At 45.0% G+C, this 11,823-nt stretch overlaps 1 protein-coding gene and 1 long non-coding RNA gene across 2 annotated transcripts; both read left to right on the top strand.

The window, feature by feature from the left end:
• The first annotated feature begins 778 nt into the window (after nucleotides 1-778).
• Nucleotides 779-2,093, top strand: LOC126605285 (uncharacterized). Its single transcript, XR_007616903.1, has 4 exons — nucleotides 779-992; nucleotides 1,077-1,174; nucleotides 1,439-1,536; nucleotides 1,712-2,093. It is a non-coding gene; the product is annotated as an uncharacterized LOC126605285 (long non-coding RNA).
• A 510-nt stretch (nucleotides 2,094-2,603) lies between these two features.
• LOC126605275 (uncharacterized) lies at nucleotides 2,604-5,419 on the top strand. Its single transcript, XM_050272651.1, has 4 exons — nucleotides 2,604-3,696; nucleotides 3,775-3,930; nucleotides 4,017-4,492; nucleotides 4,573-5,419. The coding sequence occupies exons 1-4, from the start codon at nucleotides 2,940-2,942 to the stop codon at nucleotides 5,224-5,226; spliced, it is 2,043 nt and encodes a 680-aa protein (XP_050128608.1). The 5' UTR covers nucleotides 2,604-2,939; the 3' UTR covers nucleotides 5,227-5,419.
• The last annotated feature ends 6,404 nt before the right edge of the window (nucleotides 5,420-11,823 follow it).

Here is an 11,823-nt window from a genome sequence, read left to right as displayed (position 1 = left end):
GCATTTATTGCCTTCGTCCTCTGGGGCTGTACCTGGTAATGAAGCTTCAAATGATGAACCTCCAATGCCTCCTCCTTCTGGGGTTTTGTCAAGTACTGAGGCTCCGGATAACCACCCTCCGGTGCTTTCTCTTTCTGGGGCTCTACCGACTGCTGAGACTTCCCCTAAGCAACCTTTGTGAAGGCTCCCTTTTGTTTGTTTATTTTGACTCATGTATATGTACATATTTGTGGCTTATCGAAAATATTAATAAATAAGCTTTGCTTCATTTCAACATATTGTGTTAAATACACCAAAGCCTTCTTCATAAAGTTCTTTGAATTTTTTGCTTTTGTTGAAACCTGTATTGTTGAAGCTTTGTGAGTGGAGCATGTAGTTTGAGGTAGTGTTCCCTTAATTTCCCGAGTGAGGAAAACTTCTCGGTTGGAGACTTGAAAAATCCAAGTCACTGAGTGGTTGTGAGACTGCCGAGTATCAAGGTGCAGTAGCATATGGTGGGAGTCCCCCAAGTCTTCAGGCGAAGAGAGTTGCCGAATGAGGTGTCTAGCTAGTAGTCAATGTCATGAGTAGGAAAACTTCACTTGTTTCTTTTCGAAGTGGTAACCCAGGGCTCTTTCTTCATATATTGTTTTTTGTTATGAAGATGTGTTAGGCCCAAAGAAGTGGAGGCTAGGAACTTTTTTTTTTTTTTTTTTTTTTTTTTTTTTTTTTTTTTTTTACTCCCTCCCTTTTTCTTGTGTCATTTACATGGGTGTATTCGAATGGAGCTGAATGAGGGGTAGGGTATGACTCATTATCATGTGCCATGATTTTGTCTTCCTTTAGCTTCTCTTTTGCTTTGCTTTAGTCTTCCTTTAGCTTTTCTTCAATATAACACCATTTTCTGTGGCTCAGATCGCAAAACCATCTTCATGAAAGTTGTTCCTTAGCTCGTGAACTACAACATATCCGAATTGGAGATCCATCGGAGCAGTACAACTCCAGAAATTCAGGTATGATGAGTGATTGTTCGTCATTTGTATATCAACGCGTCAGACTTGTTGTGAGCTTCAAAAACTCCATTTTCTCTTGCTCAGATCAACATACTTTCTTCATCGAAGTTGTTCCTTAACTTGTGAACTACAACATATCCAAATTTGAGGTCCCTCGGAGCAGTATAACTCCAGAAATCCAGGTATGATGAGTGACTGTTTATCATTTGTCTGTCAACCCGTCAGATTTGTTGTGAGCTTTGAAACTCTATTTTATCTTGCTCAAATAAGCATGCTTTCTTCATTGAAGTTGTTCCTCAGCTTGTGAACTACAACATATCCAAATTTGAGATCCCTCGGAGCTGTATAACTCAAGAAATTCAGGTATGATGAATGACTGGTTATTATTTTTCTGTCAACCCGTCAGATTTGTTGTGAGCTTTGAAACTCTATTTTCTCTTGCTCAGATCAGCATGCTTTCTTCATTGAAGTTGTTCCTCAGCTTGTGAACTTCAACATATCCAAATTTGAGATCCCTCGGAGAAGTATAACTCCAGAAATCCAGGTATGATGAATGACTGGTTATTATTTTTCTGTCAACCCGTCAGATTTGTTGTGAGCTTTGAAACTCTATTTTCTATTGTTCAGATCAGCATGCTTTCTTCATTGAAGTTGTTCCTCATCGTCTCTTTCATAACATATCAAAAATTCAGAATGAACTAATGGTTAAATATTTCCAGATCTTCGAAACATCACAGCAGCTTCGAAATCTGCAAGAATCCGACTGTCATGCTTGGAGCTTCAACACTTTAATTTCCGTGGCTCAAACAGAAATGGTTCCTTCTTGAAAGTTGTTCATCTGCTCAAGAACTAGAGGGTGTCCAAAATTCAGCTCCATTGGAGAGAAGCAGCAGCTGCAAAAATTTGATAGAGAAAAGGAGGCGAAGCTTTGTTGGATTTCTAGGCTGGGGAAGATTCCAGTTTTTGTAGCAACTTCAGTACTGGTGAATTGCTTGTATTTTTGTCCATAACTAAATTTTGGACTTTGAATTATTATTTGATCTATCATAATATGTTTGGGAACATATATAAGTGAATAAATAAGAAGGAAGATTTTGGGCCCTTGTGGGTGTAAAACAAAAAATGTTTAGGTTGTGTGAACAAAATTTGTTTATTTGGAGCAAGGTTTTGTGTTGAAGCTTTGTAGGTGAAGCTTTCTAGGTGAAGCTTTGATGGTGAAGCTTTGTAGATGAAGCTTTGTAGATGAAGCTTTCTAGGTGAAGCTTTGATGGTGAAGCTTTGATGGTGAAAGTATGTAGATGAAGCTTTCTAGGTGAAGCTTTTTTAGGTGAAGCTTTGTAGGTGAAGCTTTTTTAAGTGAAGCTTTGGGCCCTTGTGAAGCTTTGGAGGTGAAGCTTTTCGGGTGAAGCTTTTTTGGGTGAAGCTTTGTGGGTGAAGCTTTTGCGGTGAAGCTTTGTGGGTGAAGCTTTGGAGGTGAAGCTTTTCGGGTGAAGCTTTTTTGGGTGAAGCTTTGTGGGTGAAGCTTTTTAGGTGAAGCTTTGTGGGTGAAGCTTTGGAGGTGAAGCTTTTTTAAGTGAAGCTTTGGGGGTGAAGCTTTTCGGGTGAAGCTTTTTTTGGGTGAAGCTTTGTGGGTGAAGCTTTTTTGGGTGAAGCTTTGTGGGTGAAGCTTTTGAGGTGAAGCTTTGTGGGTGAAGCTTTGGAGGTGAAGCTTTTCGGGTGAAGCTTTTTTGGATGAAGCTGTTTTTTTTTTTTTTTTTTTTTTTTTTTTTTTTTGGCGCTTGACACGGTCTTCATTTGCTTGTTTTGTAGTGACTGTGGAAGACGGATTGCTTTCTGATTGAGAAGGGTTCCGGCATCGCTTTGCACCATCTTCATGTGGGTAATATAGGAACTTCCTTATGTTTTGATCATGCATGTAGTGATAGAATTTGTTTCTTCTTATTGTAGATGTCAGAGCCTGGAAGTTCTAGTGATGAGGGCTCTTCTAGCTTTAGCTCTAAGTCTGAGTCTGCAATGTCGGAGTCTTCAGGGTCTTTGTTAGAGTCCGGTACTAGAGAAACATTGGATGATCTTCCCAACCGTCAAACTTTAGCTATTGCTAGTTCTTCCTCCATGGCGTTGGGTGAGGGGGTTGTTTTTGATGCCATACCCATAGTTCGCTCTGAGTTCACAGCAGACCATCTAAAGAATAACTTGTTAGATAATGAGAAGCAGGTTGAGGCGCTAAGGCAGTCATGTAATATCCCTCGTAGTGTAGGGATACGTTTGGTACATGATGAAGAATGGCCTTCTGAGCCTCCCCAGGGTCATGTTATGTTCTACACCCAGATATTACTGACTTTAGGGGTGAGACTACCTTTACATCCGTGGTTGCAAAAGATGTTATCTTTGATCGGATATGCACCTGGGCAACTCAATCCTGGTTTCTGGGATACTTTGATTGGATTTTATATCATTTGGATGGAGTGTGGGTTGTGTGAGCCTTCCTTCCATCAGTGGCGTTACTGTTACAAGATGCGCCCAGCAAAATCATGCACTGGTTATGCCGAGTGTGCATGTCGGAGTGAGAGAGAGCGTATTGTGTATGGTAAGAAAAAGGCATACTACACATGGAAAAACCGTTGGTGCTTTCTGTATAATGATTGGGAGTATGATAAGGGTGTCACGCCTGAGCGACGTGTGCTTACTCACTTCCAGACTGTAGGTTGTAACGTATCAACTGTTCGTACTATTTGCTATTTGTTGTGGTCTTTTCTTGCTTCTAACACTTTGCTTCATGTAGTGACGCGGGGCACCATCCAACTGTTTGGGCAGGAGCTATCTGACATAGAGAAGGTGTTGAGGGTGCCCAAAGAGGATAGACACTTAAGCAAGCTACGACCCTTATTTCGTCGGTACGGTTTCCAACCCTTAGTTTCCGAGAGCCAGGGACGATCGAGTAAGTTGTATCCTTCATGTAAACTTAGCTCAATTCCTTACTTTATTTGGAAAGTTGTATTTCTTATTTTGATTTTCCTTATGCAGTGGAGAAGGTAAGCAAGAAAACAGGGACTAGCACCCATAAAAGGAAAGCACCAGTGTTAGTTCCTTCGGAAGACATCCTACCGCATAAGAAAATTCATAAGTTCCGAGGGGAACCATCCGTTAGACCTAAGTCCCAAGATGGGGTCCTTAAGGGGCCTGCCTTTAGGAAGACTGGAGTCGAGACCGTTGATAATGCTACTGCCGTAGTTGCAGGAGAAGGGAGCCGACTGTTGCCTCATCCTCTTACTATGGAGCACACTGTCCAGGAAAGTGATCCTGGTTCCCGCCATGAGGGGAAAGGCAAGGAAAGAGCTGGCAGTGTCCCGTGGAAGGACTTGAGGGTTGCCACGCGGCCAAAGGATTTTGGGGATATCAACAATTGCTTGGCAGGGCGTCGATTCGCCTTCGATGAGCTCGGAGAGCCCTTAGCTAAGGATGAATCGGATTGCGACCGGATGTTGAAGCTGTCTTCATATGTGAGTGTTACTTTGTCATTTCCTTACTTTTTCCTCTTTATTATCATTATTTAGGTAGTGATGATCGTCTTGCCATGCAGGTCATGGCCGAGTATCACGACAGACTGCAAGAGGTTGAGCGGTACAAGGCAAAACTGAAGGAGAATAAGCAGCTTGTGGACGAGGCCCGAAGGAATAAGGGACTTTTGACTCAGGCTCTCCAACTGAAGGATGAAACCATGGAGAGCTTGAAAAGGCGAAATGGTGAGAACCTAAGGCTTAAGAAATTGTTTGAGGCAACTAAAAAACAGTTGGAGGTGGCTACCTTGGAAGTATCCAAGGTTAGGGGAGAATTGGATGGTGCCTTAGTTGAGATTTCTGAACTGGAGAAGAGCATTCCAACTGAAAGGGAGGCTGCTGTGCAAGAATACTTAAGTTCTTCGACCTTTCATCTTGCTATTAAACCCTACTGTGCTCAAGAAGCTCGCTTTGAAAAAAGGAAATGGATGGCCGTCCTTGATCGTTATGATGATGGGAGCATTCTTCGAAAATACCACGAAGATATAGATGAGCATCATCGAAAGGGCGAGACATTTGTCCTTGCTGTTGATCCTAGCAGCGAAGATGAGTCTGATAATGAAGGTAGTGCTGATGCACAGACTCAGCATGGTGAAGAGGATCTTGGGGATGCAGAGGATGATGGTAGGACGCGGAATGATACTGCCAGGGGTTCGGCTTCAGATGAGAATGAATAGCAGTGTCTTTACTATCTGCATGTATTCTGGATGTAGTAGTCTGATGTGTGTATAACATGTGCCCATGTTATAAGCTTGAGAGTTTTGGATTTTAGGTGTTTATGAGTGTTTGCACTATTATTAATGCATGTTTGGCTATGTATGAATAGATCTATTGTTTGGATATAAGCCATTGTTTGGTTGTTCCTTTCTTTGTATAGTCTTGTCAACACATACTTAGATTTTGTTTCGTGTTGGATATATCTGCTTTGAGGTTTCAACACTTGAGTGTTCCCTTGCTAGGAATGTAAAAGAGTGAGGGCTGAGTTGGCTAAATTACCTCTTTATTGAATTCATTGCCAAATGGCCTTCATTACATAGGATGCCGAACGGCTATAGCTCAACACTTGTACATCGTGAGTCTATTTGTAGTAGTACTTCAAGTGATCAGCGTTCCATGGATGGCCAAGGGTCTTGCCATCGGAGCTTCTAAGTGTGTAAGAGCCAGGGCGACTGATGCCAATGACTTCATACGGTCCATCCCAGTTTGGACTAAGTGTGCCTTCACTCGGGACTCTGTCGCAGAGTAATCTTTTCTTTAAGACCCAGTCTCCTATTTTGAAAGAACGAAGCTTGACCCTAGAGTCATAATAGTTGGAGATGCGCTGCTTGTAGGCGACATTCCTCAAGTGAGCTTGGTTTCTGTGTTCCTCGACTAAATCCAAGTTGAGGGTGAGTTGTTTGTCATTTTCACTTTGAATGTAGTTCTGGACTCGGAATGTTGCTTGCTCGAGCTCAACAGGGACAACCGCCTCTGTGCCAAAGGCAAGTGAGAATGGAGTTTCTCCTGTTGAAGTCCGATATGAAGTGCGATATGACCAAAGAACTTGGGGTACAAATTCTGGCCAACAGCCTTTAGCTTTGTCCAAGCTGGTTTTCAAAGTGCGCTTGATTATTTTGTTGATGGCTTCAACTTGTCCATTAGACTGGGCATGAGCTGGAGAGGCAAAGCATAAGTTGATGTTGAACTTAGAGCAGAACAACCTGAACTTCTTGTTGTCAAACTGTCGCCCATTGTCAGTGACTATCGCATTGGGAATGCCGAATCTACAAAGGATGTTCTTCCACACAAAGTCTTCTATCTTTGCCTCAGTAATGGTTGCCAAGGGTTCTACTTCGGCCCACTTTGTGAAGTAGTCCACTGCAACGACTGCGTAACAGACTTTGCCCTTCCCTGCCGGCATTGGGCCGATCAAATCAAGTCCCCACTGGGCGAAGGGCCAAGGGCTGATCATAGGAGTAAGAGGCTCTGGAGGGGAATGAGGAATAGTTGCATATCGTTGACATTTGTCACATGAGCGGGATACTTTGATGGCATCCTGGTGGAGTGTTGGCCAGTAATATCCTTGGCGAAAAGTCTTGTGTGCTAGGGACCGAGATCCAGCATGATCTCCACAGACTCCCTCATGTATTTCCCGAAGGACGATTTCCGCCTCGGCAGGCGTAAGACACCTTAAGTATGGCAGGCTAAAACCTCGCTTATAGAGTTGATCATTGATGATCAGGTAGCGGGTAGACTTGTATCGAATTTGCTTAGCCTGGACTTTATCATTTGGGAGGGTGCCATGAGCAAGGAAATTATAGATCGGGGTGATCCAACTATCCCCCTGTTGTAAGTTGCATACTTCTGCGGCCATGGTGCTTGGTGTTGCCAACAGTTCGACATGAATTTTTCTTCCAATCTTGTCTTCCACAGCTGAGGCGAGGCGAGCCAGGGCGTCTGCATGACTGTTTGCCGCTCGAGGAACTTGGGTGATCTGGTAGTGGAAGTGTTTGAGCAAAAGTTGTGTTTGCGCAAGATATGCTGCCATGGAGCTGTCCTTAGCATCAAAGTTGTTGGTAACCTGGTTGACCACTAATTGGGAGTCACTGAAAATATCAATTTGTTTAACCCCGAGGTGTTTGGCCAAACGTAATCCTGCCAGAAGGGCTTCATACTCGGCCTCATTGTTTGATGCCTTGAATTTGAAACGAAGAGCATACTCCATTGCTACTTTGTCGGGCGTAGTCAAGACTAGTCCCGCTCCACAGCCCTGTTGGTTGGATGAGCCATCAACATACAGACTCCAAGCTGAGGTCGTTGATTCTACCTTCTGAGCTTCCGGGGGTAATGAAGCCACTGCTTCAGGTGTAGAAGCAATGTTAACCGGATATGTGAAGTCGGCAATGAAATCTGCTACTGCTTGACCTTTTTCGGCTGGTTTTGGTTGGTAGGAGATGTCAAACTCACCCAATGCTATCGCCCATTTGATCATTCGCCCAGACGTGTCAGGACTCTGGAGTATCTGTCGAAGAGGGTGATTGGTAAGCACGATGATGGCGTGTGCTTGGAAATAAGGGCGAAGTTTCCGAGCAGACATGACCAATGCTAGAGCTAATTTCTCAATGTTGGAGTATCGTGTCTCCGCATCTTGTAGGGCTTTGCTAGCGTAGTAGACAGGTCGCTCAATATTCCCATCCTTTCGAATGAGAACGGAACTTACGGCTGAAGCTGATACCGATAGGTAGATAATGAGAATGTCTCCTACCTCGGGCTTGGAGAGTAGAGGGGCTTTACTCATGTACTCCTTGAGGTTTTTGAATGCCTCGGCACATTCATCAGTCCATGTAATGTACTTCCTACTTCCCTTAAGTGCTTTAAAAAAGGGAGCACATTTGTCTGTGGCCTTAGAAATGAACCTGGTTAAGGCTGCCACCTTGCCAGTAAGGCTCTGGATGTCCTTTGAAGTTACCGGTTCCTTCATGTCGAGGATTGCTTTGATCTTCTCGGGATTAGCTTCAATGCCTCGTTGGCTAATCATGAAACCTAAGAATTTGCCAGAGCCTACGCCGAAGGCACATTTGTTGGGGTTTAACCTCATTCGATACCTCTTCAAAATAGTGAAAGTTTCAGATAGGTTGGTGATGTGTTGGTCAGCATGTTTGCTCTTGACTAACATATCATCAACGTAAACTTCCATGCTCTTCCCAATCTGCTCGGCGAACATTGAGTTGACTAGTCTCTGATAAGTCGCTCCTGCATTCTTTAGGCCGAAAGGCATGACTTTATAGCAGTATAGTCCTCTGTCGGTAGTGAAGGCTGTGTGTTCTTGATCCGAAGGGTTCATGAGGATTTGGTTGTATCCTGAGTAAGCATCCATGAAGCTCAGGAGTTCACACCCGGCCGTAGAGTCTATAAGTCTGTCAATAAGAGGAAGAGGGAAGCTATCTTTCGGACACCCTTTGTTTAGGTCGGTGTAGTCAACACACATTCTCCACAAGACCTTTTGAAGCAAAAGACTTTCTTTGGTCGGATTTTTCTTAACAAGGACCACATTTGCTACCCATGTCGGGTAATTGACTTCGCGGACAAAGCCTATGCCTTTGAGTTTTTCAACTTCTGCTTTCATTGCCTCGTATCGTTCAGCGTCATAAGATCTTCGCTTCTGTCTCACCGGCTTGATCTTGGGGTCAATACTCAAACGATGACAGATGACATCGGGAGAGATGCCTGGCATGTCCTCGTATGACCAGGCGAAGACTTCAGTGTTCTCTTTCAAAAAAGATTTCAATGCTAACCGAAGGGGTGGTGACAATGTGGTGCCAATCTTCACCATGCGATCTGGATAATCTCTTGAGATAGGTACCTTCTCCAACTCTTCAGCAGGTTGGGCTTGCTGGGTGAAAGAGTCATCTCGAGGATCATCGGGTTGATTGTTGCTATCAGGAAGATCCAAGTTCGCTTCATCTAGGCTGGTCTTTGTGACTTGGTCATGTACAGACAGGGTTTCCTTGGGTCCGGGCAAGTGTTGTTGCTTAACTGAAGTGTTGTAACATGATCGTGCACTAAGCTGATCTCCTCTGATGTAGCCGTTGCCATGGGGGGTTGGAAATTTCATCAACAGCATATGCGTGGATACCATAGCCTTGAGATCATTGATGCCTGTGCGCCCAAAGATGACATTGTATGCCGTTGGGCAGTCAACCACTAGGAAGTTAATGGTAATGGTAGCCGTGTAAGGGCCTGTACCAATAGTAAAGGGTAAATGTATGCTCCCTAAGGGTTGCACGATATCACCGGAGAAGCTTATCAGAGGATAAATCGAGCGATCGAGCAAGTGTTCAGCTACACTGAGCGCCCTGAAAGCTTCGGCAAACATGATATTGACCGAAGCCCCTGTGTCTACGAGGATTCGTCGAACATCAAAGTTGGCTATGTGAGCCTCCACGATCAATGGGTCGTTATGAGGGTAGATGATGCCTCTTTCTTCCTCAGGGTAGAAACATATCGGATCCCAGTTAGGTTTTTGATACTTCCCTCCCCTGATGTCTTCCACGTGAAACACTTGGTGACCAGGCCTCAGACTTCGTTCACTGTTTTTCATGGCCCTATTGGAAGATTCAGATATGGGTGTGCCGCCGCTTATGGAATATATGACATTCACCTGGCGTTGGTTACGGTTATCCCTTTGAGGGTGAAGAAGGAATTGATCAATTTTTCCTTCTCGTGCCAAAGCTTCAATACGATCACGGAGGATGATACATTTCTCGCTATCATGGCCGTTATGCTCATGGTAGCAACAAAACGTGCCCGCGTTATTCGGGGGCGTGTAATCTGGGTGCCTCGGCTTTGGTTTTGGTATCAGGTGAGCTATGCTGGGGTAAATGGCCGCGCATGTGGCATTCAAGGGCGTGTATGTCTCATACCTTGGGGTAGGGGGTATCTTGACGCGGGTTTGACCCACTGCATTGACTGCCTGGGGGCGAGCGTTATTGTGGCGATACCCTTGGTTATCGGGATAGTGTCCCTTACTCTTTTTACTGAAAGGAGAGTGGTGAGGATGGAAATCCTTCCTCTTGCCTTGAAATTGATATGTCTGTTGATTCGGTGAAGCATTATGCAAGGCATGGGGAGGTGCCACTGCTGTTTGGGAAGTCGAGGTCTTCTCATTTAGGTGAGTCTGGCTTCCACCTCCCACTTGTTGATAAAGGATGGTTGTAGGGGGTTTCCCCTGATATGTCTTTGCCTCGGCGGAGGCATGGTTATAAGCCTGCGCCATCACCTCAGAGTAAGTCTTCCAAGTATTGGCATTGATCATGTATTTAAAGAAACAATCACGTAGGCCTGCCGTGAAGGCTTTGAGGGCAGTCTTGTCATCTGCCTCGGCACACCGGGAGTATTCATGGCTGAAGCGGCCAGCATACATACGTAATGACTCGTCTGGCTTCTGGCGGATAGTGTACAAGTCATCTGCAGAGTGCAAGCGATCGGTTTGGAAAATGTGTTGGGAAACAAATAGTTTCCTCAATTCCTCAAATGAGTCTACCGTCTCAGGTGTAAGACGACAATACCAATTTAGAGCTCCACCAGAGAGGGTGGAGGGGAAGAGAAGACATCGCTCTTCGTCGGTGTGCATCCGGTATGCCATGGTGGACTCAAAGAGGTTAAGGTGCTCAATCGGGTCCTCTTTTCCAGTATAAAGTTGCAAGCCAAGCTTTTGCTTTGTCTTTGCTTGAAGGGGGGTGTTGAGGATCCTCCTTGTAAGAGGGCCAGGCCTGGGTTGGTTCCAGTCAGGTATTTCAGCCTGACGTTCAGCCTTCAACTTGTTTACTTCCTCAAGAAGTTGTAGGACAAGGGGGTCCTGAGCGGAGTTATGTGTCACTGGAGCTTTCTTTCGTAAATCTCCATCTCCTCTTGGAATTAGGAAGGTTTGATCAAGGGCATGTGATTTTTCCCTGGACTCGCTGTACTGGCTTCCAGGGTATGTCTGTCGGAACACCTCTGAGTCCCCTGTACCCTCATGTCTCTCTGGGACTTGTTGCCCCTTCCCCAAATTGGTGGCTGGCTTGGGCCGTGGCAGGGGACCGAGTCTCTCAGAAATCCTTGGGTCATTAATCTTTGAGCTTATATGGATGGAATTCTCTCGACGTTGCTTCAGGAAATCCCGACAATCGCGAAAGACGGCTTTCGATCCTTCTGCCCCTTCAGTAAAGAGGTGTCTCCCTCCACTTCTCATGGTTCGGGTCGAAGCAACTGGGTTAAGAGAAGCCTCATGTTGATTATCAAGTCGAGGGGTAATCTGTTCCCTATCAGGGATATCTATGTCGAATGCATGTGACCCTCCATGTTGGAGGGCACCCAGTTGATGGTTGACTTCCACGGGGGCAACAAGCTCGCGTGTCTGAGCTTGCCTAGCTTCGTGGAGTGTCTCGAAGAGCTTCTCATATTGCTCCTGGAGGACCTCATTCCTTATTGCTATCTTGTTGTTCTGAGCTTCCAACTCATCGACTTTAGCTTGAAGAAGAACTCGTTTTCCTTCCTTCTTTCGTTGTTTCGCACTATGTGCAAGGGGGGTGTCATTCTGTGTGCTGTGGCTTCCTTCGCTTCCCATGTTGGAGAGGGATGCCTGGTCAAAAGAAAGTGTACGAATGATAGAAACCAGCTTGACACAGCTGAAGAGAGTAGGAATAAGTGTCGTTTCCCACAGACGGCGCCAAATGTTGATGCACAAAATCAGCGAAGACTTTGGTACAACAGAAAGTGTCAGGTTTTGTGACCTTCGCTTGGTTGCTTCGGTC

Source organism: Malus sylvestris, chromosome 15, assembly GCF_916048215.2.
Source record: "Malus sylvestris chromosome 15, drMalSylv7.2, whole genome shotgun sequence".
Taxonomy (NCBI): Eukaryota; Viridiplantae; Streptophyta; class Magnoliopsida; order Rosales; family Rosaceae; genus Malus; species Malus sylvestris.
The sequence above is the reverse complement of the archived record's forward strand: the minus strand, read 5'-3'. Positions and strand labels throughout refer to the sequence as shown.